General features: G+C 31.8%; 2 protein-coding genes across 2 annotated transcripts; both read left to right on the top strand.

The window, feature by feature from the left end:
- Positions 1-2,987: 2,987 nt before the first annotated feature.
- LOC25483135 (vesicle-associated membrane protein 722) lies at positions 2,988-15,705 on the top strand. The gene is made up of 6 exons (XM_024774930.2): positions 2,988-3,172; positions 3,621-3,741; positions 4,163-4,225; positions 4,551-4,603; positions 12,907-12,967; positions 15,310-15,705. Exons 1-6 carry the CDS (start codon positions 2,988-2,990, stop codon positions 15,703-15,705), a joined length of 879 nt encoding a protein of 292 aa, XP_024630698.2.
- A 1,499-nt stretch (positions 15,706-17,204) lies between these two features.
- On the top strand, positions 17,205-22,435 carry LOC25483133 (probable leucine-rich repeat receptor-like protein kinase At2g33170). Its single transcript, XM_013611782.3, has 3 exons — positions 17,205-17,748; positions 18,311-21,275; positions 21,707-22,435. Exons 2-3 carry the CDS (start codon positions 18,326-18,328, stop codon positions 22,093-22,095), a joined length of 3,339 nt encoding a protein of 1,112 aa, XP_013467236.1. The 5' UTR covers positions 17,205-17,748; positions 18,311-18,325; the 3' UTR covers positions 22,096-22,435.
- Positions 22,436-27,397: the final 4,962 nt, after the last annotated feature.

Here is a 27,397-nt window from a genome sequence, read left to right as displayed (position 1 = left end):
GAGTTAGTCAAACTTTGAAGTGTTGATGTTTATATATGGAAAATTACCAATGCTAGAAGGAATATGTTAGTAATTCAAATAGTTGAATTTATATATGCATTGGTTGCCAGTGTTTGAAGGCATAGGTTTGTCAAAGTTGAAGTTAAACCGTTCATAATTTATTCGAGTGAGTTTGAAAATTTTAAAGCCAAAATTACTTTTATATCTCTTAACTTAATTTTAGATAACGATTGATCATATATCTATTTTTTTTTATTTCATTTTGATTTTTCACCGATGTTTTACATATTAATTTTCAAACTTTAAAAATATAGTTTTCATTAGGACATAACATATTTAAGATTGAAAGTTTACGAAAAAATAAAACTATAAATTTAAAATTTGAATTGTATGTTTGTTTTTTAAACAAGTTTGAATTGTACTATATCTAAACACAAGTGAATTATTTAGGCTATCTTTGATAACATAAATAAGTTAGCTTATACCTTCTTGGATTAACTTATAAACTTGTTTTGATAAACTGAGATGTGTTTGATAAAAAACTTTTCTCATTAGCTTATACCATTTTTTAAAAAACCATTTCAAGTCGCTTTTGAGCTTATAACTTATTATACTTTCTTCCAATTTTTTTTGGTAGATACTCTCTTCCAATTTTAACCTTATTAATTTAAATTTTTTTTATTTTTGTAATAAACAAAACTACCCACGTTTGATATCACTTTTTTTAGGGACGTTTTTTTTTATCTCATCTCACGTTTTTTTATATTTTTGTTGTTCACTTTATTTTTTTATTTTTTTTGGTTACAATAACTAGTAAAGCAATTTTAGTTAAATAAAATTCATCAAAAAAAAGTTTTGTTCAATCAAAAATGTCAAATTGAGTTCATAACATTTATCATTTTGAAGATGAAAATAATTAAAAATAAATTTAAATAATTAAAAAGAAAACATCAAGTAAAAAATATTAAATGTATAATTTATGAAAAAAAAAATCGTTTTATGTTATTTTATATTTATCAGTTACCTCAACAAGTAATTTTACAAAACACATTAATTTAAATAAGCTAATTTTTCAGATATAAGTTATCAGCTATTAGCCATCAGTTATAAGCTAACTTTGTAGCTATCAGCTAGCTTATAGTTTATTTTTAACAAAGAGATCCTTAATTAAAAACTATATACCACCGTCTTAGAATCCAACTAAAAAATCATGTTATCACAAACCCACCAATCCAATAAATAGCTTGGCAAAGGATAAAAGTTTCTCCCTCCACAATTGTCAAAGAGTGCTTGGAAGTCGCCATTCTCGTATGAATACTACAACTCATCCAAATAGTCCATAAAATAGAACTCCAGATGATGAGTTGTAAAATGGCAAGTGATTAACAACCGTGAAAAACAACTTTACAATACCATCTGGACTCAAAATTTGAGGCTTAGTAAAATGCCACAAACTAAAACATGTTGCCAAAATAATCTACATATTAACGAGGGAAATGCTAACGAGTGCTTTTAAAGCACTCCAGTGCACTTTTTAAAGACTTTAGATAATAATTTTTTATGAAAATTTGTGTATTCAATGCATCGGAAATTGAAGCATTAGATTTTTTCAATGCATTGTTTCTTAATTCAGAATACTTAAAGAATGCCCGTAAGACACTTGTTAGTAAGACCCTATTAAGAATATCTTTTAGACAATACTCCCTCCGGTCCTTATTATAAAAAACATTTGACTTTTTAGATTCATTGTTTAAGTGATGTATCTAATCTACATTTATAACGAGATACATCACTTAAGCAATGAACCTAAAAAGTCAAATATTTCTTATAATAAGGACTAGAGGGAGTATTTACCTTGGCGACAGAACCCTTGTACTTTTGCGTGTCACGCGAGGGATATCGACATGTGTTGATTGATTTTATGAAGACTTAAATGGTGTTTGCCTATGCTAGTTCGTAATGTTTCTCCCCTGGTGTTCACTAACTACTATATATTCATAAGAACATTTTCGTAAATGAAACTTTTTTATCATTAAAATCATAAAAACTACTCCATTATCAATTTTTTTTTTTTTTATTATCTTAAGAAGTGTGAAAAACACAAATGAGATATCTAAAGTGAGATAAAGAGAGTACGATACAAGACTATACCATTAATGAAGATTGACTAACCATTATATAGATCAAACTTTGTAATTTTTCTATAAAAAGAAATTTTTAAATTTTAAATATTTTCTTATTTATTTTATAATTTAATCATATATTTTATCGAAATTACAAGTACTCATCTAATAATACCCATGATGCATATTATTAAATGCATCTTTCAACGACTTATATACCTTTATTTTCTAGTTTTTTTTAAAAATTTATCATTAAAATGAGTAATGAGTTGACTCATATCTCACAAGAGTGTGAGTTTAACTTCTATTATCAATATAATAACTTTTGTTAATGGACAATTTGTAAGTACATCAATCAATCGACGTTCTCTAAATTTTGACATTTGTCTTAATCTTGGTCATGAGCTCCCAGAATCCAACACATTTATACCTTCTTTCATAATTTTTTTTATTAAGTCCACCATTCCACCTAGAGTGATTATCTAATGTAGCTTACTATTTTTGTTATGCAATGTTGCTGAAAAATCACAATTCAAAAGAATTGTTTTTCTAGTTTTATTTATTTTAATTGTTTACTATTTTTCTAATTTTTTTTTCTGCATTTTGAATGTGGGAGAGAGGATTCAAATTCTATTTTGTTAGGATGTAGTCACGGTAGAATGAGATTGTCGATCTTTATTTAAGAGATAATTACCAATTTTGAAAATTTAACTGAGAAAGTTTAACCCACTTGGGTTGGTCTGATGATATTGGTTTGGGACTTGGGAGTGTGCTCCTTTTCGAGATCTCAAGTTCGATTCTCTCCGGTGCCGATTTAGGTGGGCTAATTTAGCTTCTTCAACAAAAAAAAAACTGAGAAAGTTTATGAAATTTGGCATAAGTTTTTTCGTTGTTCTGGATTTTGTAGCCTACTGCGTGGTGGCAGTTGAATCTGCTGGTAGACAAATTCCTATTGCTTTTCTTGAGCGTGTGAAGGAAGAATTCAGCAAAAAATATGGTGGTGGCGAAGCTGCAACTGCTTCAGCTCGTAGCCTCAACAAAGAATATGGGTACCTCATTTTTCTATTGAAATTTTGATGATTTATGCATTTTTGCTTACAAAATTTTGTATGCAAACATAGTAACTATAAAAAGTTTTATTTTGAATTAGTTTCATCTAATTACTTGTTGTGAATCGTTTAAGGGTAATGATAGATATATTGAGAGACATGATCCCGAAATGATCCCATGCATGGTAGTGGGGCCCACTCACTTTCATCTACCCACCTTTTATATTTCTTTGACAAATCCAATGGCTGCATTATTTCGGGATAATTTCGTTGTGTGTTGCCTCGCGATTAATAGCATCGCCCATATAATTGTTATCATAGTAAAATTTGTGCATGATTAAATAGTAAAAATATAGAAACTTTAACAATGCCCTTGATTGATACAAAAAATAATTTTACTATGCAATAAATAATGATTTACTAATGCACTATGCATGAAAATCCATAGGCCTAAATTAAAGCAGCAAATGCAATATTGTGTTGATCATCCTGAAGAGATTAACAAGCTTGCCAAAGTGAAGGCTCAAGTTTCTGAAGTTAAGGGTGTTATGATGGAGAACATTGAAAAGGCAAGACCTTCAAAATTATCATTGCATAGAGTTCTAATTGAAAGAGTTACTCCCTCCGTCCTAATTTATAAGTAAAAAACATTAATTCATACTTATTAAGAAAACTAACACTTAATGATTTGAGGTATAATTTTTTGTGTTCTTCTTGGAATAAGTTTCATGAAAAGATGTAAAAATAATTCTCATTGGTTAAAAATTATGAAGAAAATAAAAAGGAGAATAAATTGAATGCAATTTGCATTTAATTTTACTTTGGAAAAGATGATTTGTTTGAAAAAACATAATAATAGCATAAAAGTTGGTCTTTTTTCTTATATTTTGAGACAAAGAAAATGAGATATTTTTGTTTATATTTTAGGACGGAGGGAGTACTTTAATTAGTCACCATACATTTAAAAAAATTTCATTAAATTTATTATAGGTTCTTGACCGTGGAGAAAAGATTGAGATGCTAGTGGATAAGACTGACAACCTTCGATCACAGGTTAGTATCATATGTGTACTTGCAAAAGTGCAATAATAGAATTTAGGGTTAAACTGTTTATCCGATGCTTTGAGAATGCTCTCATGAAGGATATTTATAGCACTTCGTGGGCTTGTATTTTGGTGACTTAAGCCTCAAGCAGCTTGAGCCCTAAGTCACTCTAGAGCATTCTAAAAGTTTGTTAAGACAGCGCCGTTAGGGCTTCAGGAGCCCTTCTAGAGAGCATATGTGCCCTTAAAGATAGATTGACGGTCCAATATGAAGTATTTCATTAATCATGTTTCATTTGTACATGCACTTGACATAGTTGTATCACATGTTGCAGGCACAAGATTTTAGAACACAAGGAACAAAGATGAAAAGAAAGATTTTGACATAGTTATTGTTTTAATGATTTTTATGTCAATATGTCGTGGCTTCAGTTGCCTACATTAGTTTATTTTCCTTTGATCTATTGTACAAGATTTCATCCGTAACATTTGTTTGTAATTGTTCTTAATCTCATTAAAATATTTTAGTTGATTCTATATGGTTCAATTAAGTACTATATATGTCTAATATTTGTTTAAAATGCCAAAAAGAAGCCAAAATTAGCAGCAAAAGAATGTACCATCTAGAGCAATGGACAATTTTTTTTAGGGTTACTAGTGTTTTACCTCCCCTGTAATATTAGGTCATTTTCGGATTTACCTTCTGTAAAAATTTTGTTTTGATTTTCGTCCTTGTAAAATTATTTTTTCCAGAATATCTCCTAAAATAGGCCATTTTCAGAAATTTTTTTTTCAGAAATTTTGGTTTTTTGAATAGCATATTAGGGGGTATTCTAAAAAAAAAATTTACTAAGAAGAAAACCAAAACAAATTTTTTACAAAGGGTAAACCCAAAAATAACATATATTACAGGGATAAGACACCGATAAACTTTTTGTTATTAACATTATATTTATATAACCGGAAGCAGATGACAACATTAGGAATACTTTATTACTTTAATTTGACTTTTGTGGAAATTTTAACTATTTGCATTAATGCTTTCATTTATCAATCCTTTTGTTTAATCTTTTAAAAAAAAAAAAGAAAAAAAGTTACATATTATTTTTTCTGTGGACTTTCGTTTCTCCTATTGTTTATCCAAGATGAGATCTAAAATAAATTAAATGTACATATATAGCAAATTGCAGAGTTAGTCAAACTTTGAAGTGTTTGATGTTTACGTATGGAATAATTACCAGTGCTAGAAGGCATATGTTAATAAGTCAAACGGTTGAATTTATATATGCATTGGTTGCCTGTGGCAATAGGTTTGTCAAAGTTGAAGTTCAACCGTTGATATAATTTTATTCGAGAGAGTTTGTAAATTTTAAAGCCAAAAATTACTTTTATATCTCTTGATTTAATTTTAAGATAACGATTGATCATCTATTTTTTTATTTCATTTTGATTTTTCACCCATGTTTTACATATTAATTTTCAAACTTCAAAAATATAATTTTCATTAGGACGTAACATATATTTAAGATTGAAAGTTTACGAAGAAATAAAACCATAAATTTAAAGTTTAAATTGTATATCTTTTTTTTTTAAACAAGTTTGAATTGTACTATATCTAAACACAAGTGAATTATGGTTGTGTTTAGTAACACAAATAAATTAGTTTATAGTAGTTTTTTATACTTTCTTTCAATTTTAATCTTATTAATTTAATTTTTAATAAACAAAATTACCCACTTTTGATATCTCTTTCTTTAGGGGACATTTTTTTATGTCATCTCACGCTTTTTATATTTTTGTTGTTCATATTTTTTTTTTTAATTTGCAATAACTAGTAAAGCAATTTTAGTTATATAAAATTCATCAAAAAAAGTTTTGTTCAATAAAAAATGTCAAATTGAGTTCATAACATTTATCATTTTCAAGATGAAAATAATTAAAAATAAATTTAAATAATTAAAAAGAAATACATCAAGTAAAAAATATTATATGTATAATTTATGGAAAAAAAAAAGTCATTTTATATTTATTAGTTACCTCAACAACTAATTTTACCAAACACTTTAATTTAAATAAGCTAACTTTTCAGATATAAGTTATCAGCTATCAACCATCAACTATAAGCTAGTTTTTCAGCTAGCAGCTAGCTTATAACTTATTTTTAACAAAGAGACCCTTAATTAAAAAATATATACCACTGTCTTACAATCCAACTAAAACATGTTGCCAAAATAAAATACTCCATCCGTTCCTTTTTAAGTGTCACTTTTTGAGAAATTTTTTATTCCTATTTAACTGTCACTTTCAAAGTTCAATCCAACATTAAATATTGTTTTATCAATATTATCCTTAGTTATTTATTGCGGAGAGAGAAATATATGAAATGAGATATTAAATGAATAAGGTCATTATAGTAAAAAATATAGCTTATTGCATCAAAATGAGTATCAATTGTTGATTGTCTTGGTTTGCGTAAAATGAAAAATGTGACAATTAAAAAGGAACGGAGGTAGTATATATTAATAGGGTCTTGCTAACTTGTGCTCTAAGGGCACAATATAAGAAAACTAAATATAGAAATTTGATCTTGGATATTGTGCATTTATAATCTTAAAAACTTAAAAATTTATCTTTTTAATGCAACATTTATTTTTTAATTCTACATTTAGATCCTTCTCATGTGCCATTAGAGCATAAGTTAATATTTTCCATATTATAATAAGGGAAATGCTAACGAGCATAGTTTTGAAACCCGGACCGGCCGGTCGAACCGGTCCGACCGTGAATCGGAGGGTGTGCCGGTTCGAGCCTTTTATTGGATCGGCCATGCAATTAAACCGGCGCAAACCGGTAAGACTCGTTAAAAATCGGCTAAAACCGGTGACTCGGCTGGTTTTTTTGGTCCAATCCGGTTTAATTTTTTTCTTCCATTTTTTTTTTTATAATTAGTCATTTATTAGATTTAATATGCATTAAATGTAATTAAAGCCTAAGTAAATGAGCGCAATTCAAGGAAAGAAATACATTGACTTTTGATTTTTGTAGAGAAGGAAAATTTGAGACGGTTGGAATGGAACTCGTAGAAAGAAGAAACCATTATTAGTGTTTTTTTTGGAAGGAAAATTTTTGGAAGTGAAAAAGAGTCTTACTTGGAACTCAAAGTGAGGAAGTGAGAAAGTTCAAAGAATGGTTAATTGAGACTTGTGGGAAGTAATTAGAGTATGATTAATTGAGACTTTTTATTAAAATAGGGGTAATTATGTAATTTAATATAATCGGGGCGGGTTCGGGGTGGGTACATGTTTCCCCATTACCCGCCCCACCCCCATCCTTTAAAATCGGGGAAAACTCAAACCCAGTCAAAACGGATTTTCCTGTCAAAATCGGGACGGGTTCGGGTGGGTACGGGTTCTGTTGCCATGCCTATGCACACATGAGAGGGGACGACTGGGAATTTAACCACTGCACCATCTATTTGTTTGTGTAAAATAATGAAATATATTATATATGTATGTATGCTGCATCTTCATTTTTTTAAAGCAAAAAACACATCGTTGTTTTTTTCTTCAAAAAGATCACATGATCTTTAAATGTCTCTATTTTCAGAATAATAATAATAAATACCCCCTAAAAAATAATATGCATATATTTTTTTTTTAATTTAGATATTATATTAATATTAATAGATATGAAAAAAAATTCTATTTCCTCTCAACAAAATATAGGTATACCTTTTAAGAAAATAACTAATATATATATATATATATATATATATATATATATATATATATATATATATATATTACATGTTAGTTTTTTTTAGTTTTTAAATGGCCGAGTCATCGGTTCGATCCGATCTGGTTAAATACCGATAAAAATTTAATATTAACACCGGGTCATATGACTGAGTTATCCGGTTTAATCCAATTCAGTCATGCAGTTCAACCAGTGACTCAGTGGTTCGACCATTAACTCATTGATCCAGTACCCATGCCGAGTCGACGACCGAGCCGAGTTTTAAAACTATGCTAACTAGGTTTTTTATGGAAACTTATGCATTTAATGCATCGGAAATTGAAGCATTAAACTTTTTCAATAAATAATTTCTTAATTCAGAATCTTTAAAGAATATATTTAAAATACTTGTTAGCAAGACCCTCTTAACAAGGTCTTTTAGACAATATTTACCTTCGCGACACAACCCTTGTACTTTTGCGTGTCACGCTAGGGATATCGAAATGAGTTGATTGATTTTATGAAGACTTAAAAATGATGTTTGCCTATGCTAGTTCATAATGTTTCTCCTCTGGTGTTCACTAACTACTATTAAGAACATTTTAGTAAATGAAACTTTTTTATAATTAAAATCATCAAAACTACTCCATTATTAAATGATTTTTTTTATTTTATTATTATCTTAAGTGTGAAAAACACAAATGAGATATCCAAAGTGAGACAAAGAGAGTAGGATACAAGACTATACCATTAATGAAGATTGACTAACTATTATATAAATCAAACTTTGTAATTTTTCTATAAGAAAAAAGTTTAAATTTTTAATATTTTCTATTTATTTTATAATTTAATCATATATTTTATCCAAATTACAAGTACTCATCTAATAATGCCCGTGATGCATATTATTAAATGCATCTTTCAATGACTTAGATAACATTATTTTTTAGTTTATTTTAAAAGTTTATCATTATAATGAATAATAAGTTGACTCATATCTCACAAGAGTGCAAGTTTAACTTCCGTTATCAATATAAGAATTTTTGTTAATGGACAAGCAAGTACATCAATATAACGTTATCTAAATTTTGACATCTTTCTTCATCTTGGTCATGAGCTCCAATCCAACACATTTATACCTTGTTTTATATATATATATATATATATTTTTTAATTCCACCATCCCACCTAGAGTGATTATCTAAATCTTCTTGAGATAACAAAAAGGAAAGGATAATGGTTAAAAAAGATAGCAATTTGGTAAATAGTGTTAAATATTTTGGCGTTTTATACCATAATAAAATTTCAAAAGGACAACCTCTTTAAATCTACCCATTAAGGTAAAGGATTTTGAGTGGAATCAAGCCAAACTTGAATGATATTAAGTGAGTGGAGTCAAGCCAAATCAAGAGAAGCATGCACAATTGAAATGCATATTCATCCTATTAAGCCGCACTAAAAAATCCAACAAAGTTTTGAGAAAGTGATAGCCTCACATGTGCTCCAATTGATATGCATATTCATCATAATAAACAAAGTTTTGTGGAATTTCTCTTTGTAGGGACTCAAAGATGAACCTTTTCAAGATTGCATGATGAGGAGTAGTGAGATGGAAAAACCCACCCTTGATAGAGACTAAACCATTGGATGGAAAGCTTTTATATATATCACCCAACTTCTTTTATGTCGGTATCCTTCAGATTAGTAGGGCCACTAGGAATACTGGTTGGATATTTGGTGGGGGCATTTTTCCAGTTCCTGTGTGTTGTACATAATTTATATTTTGTTCACATTTAATTTAAAAGAGTAGTTTATATGTATATGGTGTTAAGGTTAATTTTTACATAATTATTACGTAAGCACTTACGTCTATATGTGTTGCAACGTGTTTATGTGTAGTAGTTTTTCTTTTTTGAAGAACCATGCACTAACCGTTTGTTTGTATGGGTCCTTAAATTTCATATTTGTTTCAGATAAGTCCTTTAAATTTCTAAGGTTTCAGATATATTATTTAAGTTTCGAGTTTGTTTTGGATAAGTCCTTTATGTCAACCTCCGTTAAGCCAAAACTGAAACTGTTCTGTCCGTTAAGCCAAAGCTGATCTATCCATTAAGTGGGTGAGGTGGTCCTCTTTGACACTTGACATCAATTTTTTCCCAACCAGATCAATTTTGGCTTAACGGACAGATCAACTTTGACTTAACAGAGGTTGACAGAAAGGACCTATCCGACACAAACTCAAAACTTAAAGGACCTATTTGAAACCTTAGAAACTTAAAGACCTATCCGAAACAAACTCGAAACTTAAAGGACCTATCTGAAACCTTAAAAACTTAAAAGATCTATTTGAAATAGACATGAAACTTAAAGGATCCGGGAATGTATTTGGCCTATAGTAAAACTAATATGTATGGTAAACAAAACTTGCATATATGAATTTAACCTCCACTGCATGTGTGAAGACATTTTTATGAGTGATTTATAAATATATCTATGTTGTTAACTTGTCTTTGAGATTTGCTTTGACCTTCGTGGATCTTTAGAGCCAACTCTCTTGAACTTCTGTTTTAAAAAAGACCAATCGTTGAGGATCATGAATTTGGCTTAACTGATTACGCGTGTCTGGTGGAATATAAGAATGACGTTAGTCGGTGTATTCTGAACCTAATTGTATGCATGATGAGGAACCACTTGCGGAGACGCTTGTGAATCAATTGAAAAGTGACTGGAATCAAGAGATACAAAACATTTCATAAGAGGATATAGTAAAGAAGGCATGTGATAAGAATTGTAATAAATAGGTAAATAAGGATTTCATGCCGAGTTAGTCCAAAATCTATTATGTGGTTAAAGGTACTGGTACGAAAGTTGATGTGGATGAGCCTCAGAAGGCAGGTGAGTCTAAAAAAAAGGCTTTTTGTAGTTCAAATGACACAAATAAGTTTTGAAGTCATGAGGTGGACTCAAAGGCAACTAAACAACGAAGAAGAAAGATGAGGGTAGGCAAAGGAAAGATTTATTCATACTAATCAGGAGTTTTCTTTACGCTCTGTGTGATAATGGGGGTAGACAATTGTTATGGGATGAGTTGAATGGTTTGATTAATAATGATCCAGGGGCTGCTTGGTGTATTCTGGGTGACTTCAATGTTATCTGTTCTATAGAGGATAGATGTAATAGGTCGGAGGGTGATATTTATGAAGACTTCTCACATTTTAATCAGTTTATTGAAGGTAACTTCTTGATTGATTTACCGTTATGTGGCCGTAACTTTAATTGGTACCACGAGGATGGTATGTCTATGATCAGGTTAGATCGATTCTTATTATCTGAAAAGTGGGTTTCTTATTGGCCAAATTGTATTCAATCTGTTGTTCCTAGAGGGCTATCTAATCATTATTCGATTATGTTCATGATTGAGGAAGACAATTGGGGTTCGAAGCCGCAAAGGTTACTAAAATGTTGGGCCGATTAACCAGGTTATAAGGAGTTTGTGCTGGAAAAATTACAGTTTTTTCAGGTTCATGGGTGGAAATATTGTGTTAAAAGAAAAATTTAAACTGCTGAAGGTTATTTGAAGAATTGGTACCATAATCATACCTAAAATTTAGAAAGCGAATTTTGGGGTGTCAAAGAGCGCATGTCTTCTTTAGATGTAAAAGGGGAGGTTCAAGGTTTAGTAGATGAGCTTCATCTTTTATCAGCTGATCTAGCGACTTTATCTAAATTACATAATAGTATTGAGTGGCAAAATTCAAGAATAATTTGATTGAAGGAGGGGGATGCAAATTCTAAATTTTTTATGGGGTGATGTCTTCCCGAAAAAGGTCGAATGCCATTATTTCTATATATGTTAACGGTAGTCAAGTAGAGGGAGTGGATGTCGTGAGAAGCTCTGGTTTCCAACATTTTCATAATCATTTCAAATTGGTCGCGGATGCGAGATCTGTTCTAGGGGATTTGGAGTTTAAGTCTATTAGTGAAAATGATTGGTTTGATCTTACTAAACCTTTTCTGTTATAAGAGATAAAAGAGGCGGTTTGAGACTGTGATAGTTTTAAAAGTCCTGTGAATTATTGATTTTGTTTTTGCTGAATTTCACATAAATGGGAAGTTTACCAAATGTATCAATAGTACTTTTACTGCTTTGATTCGTAAAGTTGAGATCCCTCAGCAATTGGTTGATTTTCTTCATATCTCTTTGGTTGGTGGTTTGTATAAAATTTTGTCTAAGGTGCTTGCTAATAGATTGAGAAAAGTTGTTGGTAATGTAGTGGTGGAGTTTCACTCTGTTTTGTTAAAGGTAGACAAATTCCTGATGATATTCTTATTGCCAATGAATTAGTGGTGGATGCTCGGATGCTAAAGAAAGAATTAATTCTTTTTAAAGTTGATTTTGAGAAAGCATATGATTGAGTTCATTTGAGGTATTTGGAAGAGATCATGGTTAAAATGAATTTTCACCCGCTTTGGCATAAGTAAATTTTAGAATGTGGTACAACTGCAACAATGTCGGTCCTTGTCAATGGGAGCCAAATTGATGAATTTAAGCTGAGATGAGGTCTTCGCCAAGGGGACCATCTTTCTCATTTTTTTGTTTCTTTTAGCTGCTGAAGGGTTAAATGTCATACACAAGCAGGTGTGTCAGTTTCACATTTATAGTTCGTTGATGACACTCTGTTAGTTGGGGCTAAAAGTTGGGTAACTATTAGATCCTTGAAGGCAATGTTACTTTTGTTAGACGATATATATTTCCGGCCTAAAAATTAATTTTCACAAAAGCATGATGTTTGGAGTAAATGTGGCTGATCATGGTTGCATGAGTCGACTTCAGTAATGAATTGTAAACATGACCGCGTTCTTGTCATGTACTTAGGGTTGCCCATTGGTGGGGACCCTATAAAGCTTCATATTTGGTATCCTTTGATTGATCGCATTATTGTCTGGATGGAAAAGTAGAAATATGTCTTTGGGAGGTCGACTGATTCTTCTTAAGTCTCTACTGTCCTGCATTCCTGTAACACCCCGTTACCCAAAAAGCAATTAAATAACATTTATACATAAGAGTAATCCACAACGGGCATGCTACACGTCATTTCAAAATTTCTTAAATAGAAAATAAAACTATTTAATCAAACAACTTATTATTTATGAAAACGTAGCAGCGGAATAGTTTTCAAATCCATAACCTCATAACATCCAACAATAATCTATGGCATTAAAGACCTTAGCATAATTCAACAACATTGTTCAAAAGACAATAAAGGCTCCACATCACAATTCCAAAATTTGATACATGGAAAAGAAACAACAATAAATATAAATAATAGTTCCCATCCCACGTATCAGAGCCCTAGACACGACATTGAGCCACCACCAACTACTCAGGATCACCTGCAAGTTACCCATAGGAAGGACAACATTTTCAAGCAGAAGGGGTGAGATTCACAACAATAAATATAGATATTAAAATCTTTAATTGAATCTAACACCCTAAACATCTAACACATCATCTTGTAAACATATATATGTACAAGTCACAAGCAACAACAACATCAACAATACACCACCATCACAATGAACATATAAATGCATATTCAACATCAACATCAACCATCAGATAATAACTGTAATCAACAACCAAGACTCATGCAAATGACATGACAACACTGCTAAGACACCATCTTAGACTTCTCAATGAGTGCAATATGCATGTGGTACCAAACAGGACCGAAGCCCTCACCGCTTTTGAATGGTTAAAGCATTCATCAGGACCGAAGCCCTCACCGCTGTTGAGCAACTAGTACTCCAGGACCGAAGCCCTCACCGCTGTTTTATGCATATGCAATGGACCTACTTGTGTATATCTACATACAACTGACCATGCAATGCAACTCCATATGACTCCACTTTAACAATATGTATGATTCAATAATTAGCATACATTTCAACCATCATCAGTAATCATCAATCCAGTAATTCAATCAACCAAAATAATGCATAATTATATATAACCATGCTCAAAAACAACAACATCAACCACTACTATTCAAGCTAGCAAAACAACACTCAGGAACTGTGCAGCTCACCTCGCGAGCACAACTGCTCGCCATGGCGAGTTCACAAAAACACTAGCTCGCCATGGCGAGTTCAAGGCGAACTCGAGGCGAGTGAACATTAGGTGCTCTCGGGAAAAATGTCATTTTCTCACTCAAATCCCAATTCTAAGTTCCCTATTCATCTTTTTAATCCAAAACTTTCACCATTCATCATTAAAATCATCCAGGTACCTTAAACCATCCCCAAAACATCTTATAACAACTTTTCAAAAATCAAGTTTTGATATGGGCTACTCGCCATGGCGAGTTGGTCTGCTCGCGAGGCGAGCTATGAAGTTGCTCACTCGCCATGGCGAGCACAGCTACTCGCGAGGCGAGCGATGAACTTCTGTACGGGCAGAAAACTGGTTTTACCCAAAAATCTCATTTTTCTTCCAATCACTCCCCAAATCAGTTTACAGATACATAATTAAGTGTTCTATGCAACCAGAAACTAATTCTAACATCAAAATCATGCTTACAACTTCAAAATCATCATTTTATCATAAAACCCCAAAATCCCAATTCCTCACCAAAACCTGTCAAACTCAAAATCAGACTTTAATAGCTACCAAAACCTGTCAACCTCACATTTACCTTAATTCAGAATGAAAAATGCACAGCAATTGGATTCTCTGGGTTCTACTTGCTCTTCTCTCCCTTTTCTCCCAACTTGACAGTTTTCACGTACAAAGCTTCTGACATCTAATTCCTAACTTCCCTCTTACTTAACTCCCTATTATTTCCATTAGCTCCCCCTAATTTTAATAATTATTAAATAACTCCTCAAACTCCAAAATAACTAATATTTCATACTTATTCTAATTATTATTAAATAACTATATAATAAAATAATTCACCACATAAATCATCCAAAATCACACATATATATATAAATATATGCATATACTCCGCATAAATCACCAAACATCATATATAAATATATATATACTCCACATAAATTAAAATGATTAATTATAACAACTAGGACGTTACAATTCCTGTCTATCTCCTTTCCTTCTTCAAGGCTTCCTAAGGTATCACTTTTTCTCTTGATTCTATTTTTAGTATTTTTTTTTAGGGGATGTGAGGATTTTAGGAATTTTTCTTATATAAAATGGGATAGTTTATGTTTTTCAAAAGAGAATGGAGGTTTGAGGTTATGAGGTTGAATGACTTTAATTTATCTTTACTTGGTAAATGGGTGTGGAGGGTGTTGGATGAATGGGGAAGTATGTGATATAAAGTGTTATGTGCGAAGTATGATGAGGAAGGAGGGATGTTATGTTTTGGGAGGGAGGAAGGATCAATTTGGTGGAAGAAGGCCGATGATCAATTTAAGGGAGGAAGGGTCAATTTTGAGTTGTCTGATGATAAATTAATAACTGTTACAGATATGTATGCGTTGGGTTGTGATGTAAATGGTGAGGTTTGGAAGTGGCGTAGAAGGCTGTTTGCGCGAGAGGAAGAGTTGGTGAGGGAGTGTGTGGATCTATTGTTGTTTTGCAGGTTGAGGTGGCAGACCGATGAGTTTGGAAAATTCATTCATTTTGATCTGGGTTCTAATCATGTGTTGTGGCTTAAAGCGGTGCCGCTCAAAGTCAATATTTTTATCTGGCGTTTGCATTTTAAATCAAATTCTTTTGGCGGCTACTAATATTCTTTGTTCTAATGACTGTGGCTATTTGGAGGACATGACCACTTTTTTCTTCAATGTGATTTCTTCGGACGTCTTTGGAGTCTTATTTCCGGCTGGTTAGGATTTGGAACAATTCATCACGGTAACATTTAAGATCATCTTCTTCAGTTTGGTGGATCATGAGGTTTTTCCAAAAATTGTCGCCTCACTTTCAACATCATTTGGATTTCAGTATTGTACATCATATGGTGGTTCTCTTACCTTTCTTAGTTGAAAAGGTTAAAGTTCAAACATATTGGTGGTTAAAACTCATTATTTTTTGTTTGATTATGATTACCTCACTTGGAGGTTGCATCCTTTGTCGTGTTTAAAGGTTGTTTCTTAATTTTTTTTACTTTTTTGCTGCTTGGACAACATTGCTGTGTAATGTAACTCTTTGGATCACTAGCTTTCAAAAAGATATAAATTATAAACGGAAAAAATATAATTAATATTATATTAAAAATAAAACATGATAAAGTTTGATATTATAAAGTGACATTTGTTCATATGACACAACACAATCAACAAATAATTATAGTCTTATTTTGACATAATTTTATCTTGACACATTCATTAAGCTCAAATGCACAACGAGTTTCAAGTAGTAATTACAACTTCGTAAGCCACATTTTTTTTTGTTTAATAATCTAGTGGTTGTAGCTCACACATTTATATGTAGAGAAATGAAGTGTCTGAGGTTTGAACCCCAACTCACATGTTAAGCTTGCGCAGATAGAAAAAAAGAAGTCACATTTAACACTCATTATGATACAAGGACGGGAGTAATAAAGTCATTAAAACATTTTAATAAGAAATAATTATAATTATTACATCATTAAACAAAAAAACCTACGAGAAATGCTAACTTATGCCCCTGAGACATAAATTAATGATTCAAATATAGAAATAATTTATTGAAATATGTGCACTGCAATTAATCTTTAACTTTTTAATGAATTGAATGAATAAAATTTTTGAAAATATTTCTTCTCTTGAATTTCTTAACATGTGCTCTAAATACACAAATTAACATTACCCTATACTCCATCCGTATCAAAATATAAGCAAAATTCACTTTTTAGGTTCATTCATTTAATGATGTATGTGGTTCATAATATAAACCATATACATTATTAAATGAATGAACCTAAAAAGTAAATTTTGCTTATATTTTGAAATGGAGGAAGTATATAAAAAGAGAAGAATATTTTACTAATTAAGTCCAAAATCTATGGATACAGTTATGGTAAATGAATGATTCAGTTACACGTATGAAGCAAATTTTTCGACCAAATCATTACAAAAACAGGTGACGCGTAGAAAAAATAACGCAAGACTCAGTACAAAGTACACAAACTACTTGAAGCTACAGCTTTAACTACAACGATTTCAGAGCTTACCTACCAAGGAAAGTGGACCCCACCTCCACAATCTCATTCACAAACCTCCAAAATTTACTACTCATATTATAAAATTTTCTCAAACTTTTTTCATTTCACTCTTTCTTCTTATTCTTCTTCTTCTTCCACCTTTACATCATTTTTTTTCTTGCTTTTTGATCACTTAAAAAGTGTGCAAATTTATCAAAAAGAACCAATAAAGACCCTTTTAGTGTTATGAAGAGACAATACAAAAATGATCCTATGAGAGAAAGATGAAACCATGCTTTGTCGGCCATTTAAACTTCATACCCCAAAAAAGATCCTTTTATTTTTTCTCTCTTTTTTTCTTACCTTGGATATTCATTTTTATGATTCATTCAATCCTTATTCATTTTATTAGTCCTTGAATGAATAAAGGGTTTTCTATTTTTCTTCTAAAATTTTATCATTTTTTGATTTAGATCAAAGATCCCCACTTTTTATGCCAAAAGGTGAAGTTGGTATATTCTATTTATTTGGATTCAATTTTATTGATTCCTATCACAAGGGTTTCTTATCAAGTTTCCTTCATAAGGATTCATTGATCCCACTTGAAGAACTGGTTCCTATTTTCAAAAGTGATGGTGTGCTTTGAAAGGTATGTTATATTCTTTATTTTCTTTCCTCCTATATGACTTTTTTGTGTAATATAGAATGTGTATTTTTCATTTAGATTTTGAGTATGACACTTTGAATTTTTGTGTATGACTTTAAGTTCATTGCACCTTTTAACTCTGAATTTTGAGATGTCTATGTCAATGTCTAACACGGACACAACACACAACACACAACACCAACACATTCAATTACATTGAATTGTCTGTTTTTGCTTAAATTATTATCGTTGTAGACGTGTTAGTATAGTAGTGTTGTGTTGTGTCTGGTGTCCGTGCTTCATTGATTTTGAGGTTCTAAACGTGTAATCCAATTATATGAGTTGAGACACTGCAGGAGTATTAAAAAAGAAATTCCAGGGTTCGATCGAAGCTACTAACAAGTCCCCCTCTTTATCTAAATTAACGACTAACATTTGTCTATAAAAAAAATGAATTTTGAGATTCAATAAATATAAAAGGTATCAAAATAAATTATTTTTTGGTTTTTGGATTAGAAAATAAATCACTTAGTTCATGTAGGTGATTGATTGTTTGGTTGTGCAGGTATTGATTATTAAGATGTCTAGGAACATCAAGGAGGGGAAAGTTTTGGCAAAAGGGTATTATGTTATTTTATTGCTGTTGACCTTATTCCTTTTTAGCACAGAGGGGTTGAATTTAGAGGGACAAATCCTCTTGGAAATTAAGAATGGACTTCATGATAAATATAATTATTTGTCAAATTGGAATTCTAGTGATGAAAATCCATGTGGATGGATAGGTGTAAATTGCACTTATAGTGGAAATGGCAGTGATCCAGTGATTGTTTCGCTTAATTTGAGTTCGATGAATCTTTCTGGAACCCTAAATGCTAGCATTGGAGGTCTAACCAATTTAACTTATCTCAATCTTGCTTACAATGGTTTGAATGGAAGTATCCCTAAGGAGATTGGTGAGTGTTTGAGTTTGGAATATCTTTACTTAAACAATAATCAATTTGAAGGATCAATTCCTGTTGAATTAGGGAAACTTTCTGCCTTGAGATATTTGAATATTTGCAACAATATACTCGCTGGTGTTCTTCCGGACGAGATTGGAAAGTTGGCTTCATTGGTTGAGTTGGTTGCTTTTAGTAACTATCTCATTGGCCCTTTGCCGAGTTCGGTTGGAAATCTCGAGAATCTTGTGACTTTCAGAGCCGGGGCGAATAACATTACTGGCAGCTTGCCGAAGGAGATTAGCCGATGTAAGAGCTTAGAACGTCTTGGTCTTGCTCAAAATCAGATAGTAGGTGAGATACCTAGCGAGATTGGGATGCTCGAAAACTTAAAAGAGTTGATTTTATGGGAAAATGAGTTGTCAGGAGTTGTTCCTAAAGAGCTTGGGAATTGCAGTAGGCTTGAGATCCTGGCTTTATATGGGAATAATCTCATTGGACCGTTACCTGGAGAGATCGGGAACCTGAAATCGTTGAAGTGGTTGTATCTTTATAGAAATAATTTGAATGGATCCATTCCAAGGGAAATCGGAAATCTTTCTTCAGCTTTACACATTGATTTCTCGGAGAACTCTTTAGGTGGCGATATCCCTTCGGAGTTTGGCAAAATTCGTGGTTTAAGCTTGCTCTTTCTCTTTGAGAACCATCTAAGTGGTGTTATACCGATTGAGTTTGGTAGTTTGAAGAACCTGTCGAAGCTGGACCTGTCAATAAATAATCTTACTGGTCCGATTCCGCACCGCTTGCAATATTTGACAAATATGGTTCAGTTGCAACTTTTTGACAACTCATTAACTGGTATTATTCCTCAGGGACTTGGACTTTTTAGTCGTCTTTGGGTAGTTGATTTTTCTGACAACAACTTGACCGGAACAATACCTCCTCATTTATGCCGAAACTCTCATTTGATGCTGTTGAATGTAGCAGATAATCAGCTTTACGGAAACATACCGAAAGGGATATTGAACTGTGAATCATTGGCACAGTTGCTGTTGGTCGGTAACAGGCTTACCGGTGGCTTCCCTTCCGAGTTGTGTAAACTTGAGAATCTTACTGCCATTGATTTGAATGATAACAGGTTTAGCGGTCCACTTCCTCGTGAGATCTCAAACTGCCGCAATTTGCAAAGGCTTCATATTGCAAATAATTACTTCACATTGGAGTTGCCTAAGGAAATGGGAAATCTATCTCAATTGGTAACTTTTAATGTTTCGTCAAACCTTTTCACCGGAAGAATCCCCACTGAAATTGTTTGGTGCCAGAGATTGCAGCGCCTAGATCTCAGCAGGAATCGTTTTACCGGTTCTTTGCCAAATGAACTCGGAACACTTCAGCACTTGGAGATTCTAAAACTCTCAGACAATCAGTTGTCTGGAAATATTCCTGCAGCATTAGGCAATCTGTCTCATTTGAACTGGTTGCTGATGGACGGCAATTTGTTTTTCGGCGAAATACCTTCTCAGTTAGGATCTCTTTCGAGCTTACAGATAGCAATGGATCTCAGTTACAATAATCTTTCTGGAAGAATACCGTCTCGGCTCGGCAATCTCAATATGCTTGAGTATCTCTTTCTCAATAACAACCAATTGGATGGTGAAATTCCGAGTACCTTTAGCGCACTTTCTAGCTTGATGGGGTGTAATTTCTCAAACAATAACCTCTCTGGACCAATTCCTTCCACTAAAATTTTCGAAAGTATGGCTGTTAGCAGCTTTGTTGGAGGTAACATAGGTCTTTGCGGTACACCTCTCGGTGACTGCAATAGAATTTCAGCTCCCTGCTCTACTCATCCGGCGAAAGATGCTAATCTTTCCCGTGCTAAAATTGTCATAATCATTGCAGCTACTGTTGGTGGTGTTTCTCTCATTTTGATTTTAGTGATTCTATATTTAATGAGACGACCTCGGGAGGCTGTTGATTCCTTTGCAGACACTGAAACTCCATCTATAGATTCAGATATCTATTTGCCTCCAAAGGAAGGTTTCACATTTCAAGACCTAGTTGAAGCTACAAAAAGATTTCATGAAAGTTATGTTATAGGTAGTGGAGCGTGCGGCACAGTTTATAAGGCAGTGATGAAATCTGGTAAGACGATTGCCGTTAAGAAGTTAGCGTCGAACCGGGAAGGGAACAACGTCGATAATAGTTTCAGGGCTGAAATATCGACACTAGGAAGGATAAGGCATCGGAATATAGTGAAGCTGTACGGATTTTGCTATCACCAAGATTCAAATCTCCTACTTTATGAGTACATGGAAAGAGGTAGCTTAGGTGAATTATTGCATGGTTCTGCAAGTAATTTGGAGTGGCCGACTCGATTCATGATTGCTCTTGGAGCTGCTGAAGGTCTTTCTTACTTGCATCATGACTGTAAACCAAAGATCATTCACCGAGATATAAAATCTAACAACATTCTTCTTGATGAAAATTTTGAGGCCCATGTTGGTGATTTTGGATTGGCTAAAGTGATTGACATGCCTCAGTCAAAATCGATGTCTGCAGTTGCTGGATCTTATGGGTATATTGCTCCTGGTAAGCTCCTATTTTACATAATTAGTTAATGAATCATAGAATTTCATTTTTACTTAATATACTTAAGCACTTGCGTTATTGTTTGGGAGAACTTATGGAAATGACATCTCCGTAAGCTGTTTTCGTTTATTCCCATAAGTTCTCCACGATAATGAAAACAACTTACAGCTTATATGAAAATAGTTTAACTTATAAAACTAAGTTATACATAAACATGTATAAGATAAGCACTTATTATGTTGTTTATCCAAACAAGGCCTTAGTATATCATATTTCCGAGAGTCCTGTTCTATATAGCTCATTATAATCTGCAGTTTCACTTCATGCCTATAAACAATTTTTTTCTTCAAGAAATTGAGTTATATACATTAAAAAGTTTTGAAATTTCTTTTTCTGACCATACACATTAAATCCTATTAAACTGTTTGCAGAATATGCATATACCATGAAAGTTACAGAGAAGTGCGACATATATAGTTACGGCGTTGTACTCTTGGAATTGCTAACCGGAAAAACTCCAGTTCAACCAATGGAGCAAGGAGGAGATCTTGTCACATGGACGAGAAACCATATTCGGAACAATAACAATACACTGAGCTCAGAGATACTCGACACCCGTCTTGATCTTGAAGATCAAATCACTATAAATCACATGCTGACTGTTTTGAAACTTGCTCTAATGTGCACAAGTATGTCTCCAACCAAGAGGCCATCAATGCGCGATGTTGTGTTGATGCTCATTGAGTCAAATGAACGAGAAGGAAACTTAACACTCACTCGAACAAACCACGATGATCCTCATTCTAAAGATAGCACATGAAAGTATGCTGCAATTTCTCTTCGGAGATTTTCGTTAACAAATATGATTTATTTTTTCCTGCTCATTTTCTTGTTTTCTACTAGAGAGAGTAGGATGATGAATTTTGTACATTCTTTCACTTCATTATGCTACTAGAGATGAGGATTTTACTTTATACTTTGTCTTTTTATTGATTTCATTTCTACGTATTTTCTTTTTGGTATTCATCAGTATAGTAACTTTTATTGTACAGTTGGAAATTACCATTGAATGTGTATCAACCATTAAGGTTAGGTTTAGATGTAGGGAAGAATAATTATTTTAGTTCTTCATGTAACATGGTCCTATCAATATTTTATCATGGAATTTATTTCTATTATGATAATAACTTGAAACTTGATTGAGGTCACGACTATGTTTCATATTTAAGATCCCAACTCTAGAAAATCTAAGGTCTATAAACTTCTTTAGACTTGATTCTGCTCAATACAATTTTATCACCAGAACCATCAAGTAATATGCTTTTACATTATTATATTATTTTAGTATACTCTTAGCAGTGCAAATTAGAAATGAAATTTAAATAAAATTGAGGTAATAAAGAGAAAAAAAAATCTACTGCTAGTTTTTTTATAAAAGATATTTTATGTTTGTTTTTTTGTGGTTCTTGATAAAAGAAACAAAATGCAATATTAAATTTTTTTAAATTGTTGAATTTTATCATACCTCTAGTTTATGTTTTAACTAAAGTTCTATTTTCTCATGCAAGTGGACATTAATGAATATTAAATGTATTTTTGAAATATACTTTTTTTTAGGGATGAAAAAGATAAATTAACATTAGTTACTTAAGTTAAATTTTCCATACTAACTATATGTAGAAAAAGACGAGTATTAGTTTGAACTCGTATCCCAACATATCAATGGTTCGTACAACCTCTTATCATCAAAGATTTACAAGTCATTTTAAAGTAGTTTCTTAGTATAATTATTAATATAAAAATGATAGGAGAAGTACTAAATTATTTACTTGCATTAATATACATACATGCATTCATGGGTTGGCATTGTAGAGTTCCATGCATCAAAGTAACGGTTTCAAGTTTTCTCCATGTGGATGTCTACTATTCAATTACTTGATTTCCGTGGATGTATTGTTTTTCAGATACTTTTTTATGTGCTTTGGTCAAGATACTTCGGATTGAAGCTAAATCAACTTGTTTTAACAAATACTTCATGGACCACTTTCCCTTGAATAATTCAAATCATAAGATTTATTAATATATTTTTGTGTTGAATCGGACTTAAGTTACCAACAAAATTTGTGGTATGTAGATCTGCTTCTGGTCTTTGCTTCTTAACTGAATAAAAAGTATTTCTTGCTTTGACCCAAAATATAGGAGGGTCGCTAGCTTGTTTGGAATAAAATAAAGGGCATATTCTTCCTTTATTTTAGAGCTTAAGCAAATTCAAATAATTCAGTGTATATTGACACTAATGATATTGAAAAAAATAAATATGAGTATATGTGACAGTGTAATTTTATTTATACAAATATTCAATCATATTTAAGTGCAATGTGTGATTAATATTGTTCTTTAAAAGATCTGACCAAATACTTAAATTACATAAAGAGATTCATCTCTTATTGCACAACTGAAATTATCTTGTAATGTCCTTTATTTTTTAACAAATCTAACACACCTTTTATAAATTCTTATCACGAGTCCTATTATTTCTATGTGGGATTTGAGTTTTTTTCAATACATCCCTCGCCTTTATCATTATTGAGCTTGGTGTGAGTGCATTTTCGGTTTACAAGGTTTTGCATGATGTCAAAACTAGGACATATAAATTAAAAGAAATTTGATGTGTATTGGACCTATCTCTTTGTTTTTAAGTGCAAACACCCTTAGGAAATGATTGAAATGCAACTGAAGTTGAAAGCTAATTTATTTCAAGTTTTTGTACAAAAAAAATTGTCTATAGATATATACATACATTCATGATTTAAAAATAATTTTATAGTAGGATTAATTCTTGGATCAAGTACTAGATCCGTATAAAATGAACCACTAAAAAATATTGGTTCATAACGGACCAACTTTTTATACCCTTGGATTGATCTATCCTCACAATAATACCCTACACCATCTACACACTATCCTAAAAAGTAGAAAAAGTAACGACATATTGTTTGCATTATCCTACACACTATCCCCCATCATCATATCATCTTCTTCAAAACAACAAACACACAAATTCTAAATCCAGATTTTTATTTTATAATTTAAAAAAGGCCAAGAAACACAAACAATCAATTCATGCAGACAATTTTTTATAAACATCAATTATTTTTTATAAATACATACCACAAACATCAATTGAACAAGACCACCATTCAAAAAGACATAAATAAATCAACTGAACAAGACAATATTAGGTTTGTTGAGACAATTTCTGATTAAGAGGAATGGTAGGGTTTGGTGTTTGTAAAGTAAAGGGTGGAAATTAGCTATGGATCATGAGGATGTATCAAAAGATTAAACTCATTTTTTAGATTCGTCGAAAAATAGATTGGTGATTGATTTCAGCTCTGGATTTTTAGGAAGAACATATCAGTGAAGATGAATGTAATTGGGAAGAACGCAAGAAAGATAAATTTGGATAAAATTAATTAGAAAGAATATGAAACATTTATTTTAATCAGATGATGATATAAACTTAAAGAACACATCAATTATTAATTAGGAACACATGAGCTCAAATCTGCAAATTTAGTGAACTCATGTTTATGCGTTTATGCAGTTAAGTTAAGGAGAGAGAGTTAGGAGGAGGAAACGGTTTTCGACACTTCTCTATTGGAGAGAGGAAGAGAATAAAGAGAAAGAATAAAAAAATGATGGGTGGAGAGATATAATACAGCAAATACAAAATAGGATCTATAAATTTGTTCAAGCTAATGGTCAGAAATTTTGGTCCATACATCTATGAGTTCATGCTAAAAGGCACCCTAGATCGATACATACAGATGAAAATTGAAAAATCTGATTTTCTATGGATCGATAGGTACCCTGTTTGGATCGAACCATAAATTGACGGCTCTAAATTTTTTTAGTACCAGATTAATACGTGGAAAACATGCTGTGATTTTTCTACTAAAATTTCAGAGTACTAGAAAAAAAATTGTTGTGAATTTTCTCCCTCCTATCATATTTCAAACCCTTATATAACTCATTCACGTATCTTTTTCACATTCAGGAGAACTCATAACATGCAAGCTTAATCTTCTTCATTCTTTCAATTCTCAAAAACATATATCTTGAATCATGCTTCATGTATAGAGATTGTAAGAATTTATGTTGAATTGGTGTGTTTGTTTTGATCGAATTTGTCAAGGATATTAAACTAATATTATTTGTAAAATGTTAGTCTTATACTTTGATATCATGGTTACAGTGTGTTATATTGACAAATTGATGAGTATATTCAATTAAGTATGTGAGAGAAGAAATAGAGTAAAATTCTGCAATTCGTAGTTTTTACACACCGTTAGTAATTTACCAATAACTTTTGATATAAAACTCATATTTAAGTAAAATTTGAACCATTCTGAAGTAGACAAAAATATCTATAGAAGAGACACAATAATCGTTAAATTACATTGAGTAAATTATAAGCAATTTAGGGTACAAGTTGGGTAAAAGTTTCTTCCCTATTTTTGTACCTATACATGTTCTTTAGTAAAACTGTGTAAATTAGATTGTTCTTTAGTAAAACTCATATTTATAATTCAGTCATTCTAAGATTTCTGGAGAATGTTCTTTAGTACCTAAGTTTCTTCCCTTTTTTTATTTATTTATAATTTATCAATACACATGTGGTTTTTTTATTCGAAAATTACACATGTGATATCCTACTCATTTAAGTGAGGTGTCACATATCAACTAACTTCTTTAAAATAAAAGGGAAAGACAACTTTTACAAAAGGGACTAAATATAGAAGACCACGTTCGTCATTCTTTAATAGGGGCCAAAATTACAAGATTTAAAGTTACAAGGTCAAAATTGCTAAAAAACCATTTCAAAATATGAGGGTTTGCATGTGCACACTCTGATCCCAATGTGGCTCCACCACCGAACAACATTTGCTTGTGAAAAAATAGAGTTCAATTTCCCTCCGTTTATGAAGCCCCCATTTACCCTTTCATTTTTTTTGGATGTGTAGAAAAAATAAAATCAAAGGCTGAGATTAAATGATTAATAAAAAATCAATGTAATAAAAAAACAAGGTCCCAACTTTTCCTCTTTCCATTGCTACACAATAGTCCCTTCTTCCACTTCCTGTCCCTCACGCCGGTGCCCCCGACGCCTCCTTTTCGTCCATACAGAGGCGGCACCCTCCTCCTTCTCATTCACATTAATTCTCCCAACTCGCAAGTCTCACCATTGCGATCATCACCTTCACCCTCTCTTCAGAGGAAGATTGTCAGACCGCCGTTTCTTGACGGAGCATCATCTCTTAATTCTCATCGGAGGGGACAACATCATTCACCAAAGCATTATTTGTCGTAATGGTTTTTATCGGTCATTGTTTTCCTTTATCCATCCATTTTCCATAATTTTTCTACGAAGTGAAAAATGAGTAAATGAAGTAGGTTTCATAAATGGAGGAAAGCTGAACTCAAACAAATAGTAATGAACAAGATTTAAGTTTCTTTAAATATAAAATATAAATAGATACATTGTTTTCTTTTTTAAGCTGAATTTTACACCACTTATTTATTTGTCACGTGTTAGAATAATGAAACTAACATTTTATTTTTGTACAAATTTTATGACACTTTCAATTTCACTACCAAAACATATTCATCTATATACACAAGCCCAATTTTTCGGTTTTCGTTAAAGCTCCGTAAAGGTAAAATTTTATTATTCTATGATCATAGATATTTAGATATCTAACTTGCTAACAAAAATTGAACAGATATGTTAATGCATATGATACAGAGATTCTTATGTATGTTGATGATATAGATTTAAAATTTTATTTTGTTTGTTACATTTTTTAATTATATTGATTTTCTTCTTTTTCCTAATCGACTAAGCAATTCTTTGATCTCAAATGTTCTGAGAATTTATTATTTTTCTCTGCACATTTACAATGAGAAAATGTTTGAATATTGTGGATGACGTTTTTTCTTCCTTCTTCTAGGATTATTTCAAAATCGAACTCAAAATTCTTCAATTGCAATTTCTTTAAATTTTATTATTAAATCAATTTGTAAGATTTATTGATAGAATTGAAACTTATATTTGATTT

This window comes from Medicago truncatula, chromosome 1, assembly GCF_003473485.1.
Source record: "Medicago truncatula cultivar Jemalong A17 chromosome 1, MtrunA17r5.0-ANR, whole genome shotgun sequence".
NCBI classification, from domain to species: domain Eukaryota; kingdom Viridiplantae; phylum Streptophyta; class Magnoliopsida; order Fabales; family Fabaceae; genus Medicago; species Medicago truncatula.
Note: the sequence above shows the minus strand (reverse complement) of the source record. Positions and strands in the feature narration are given on the sequence as shown.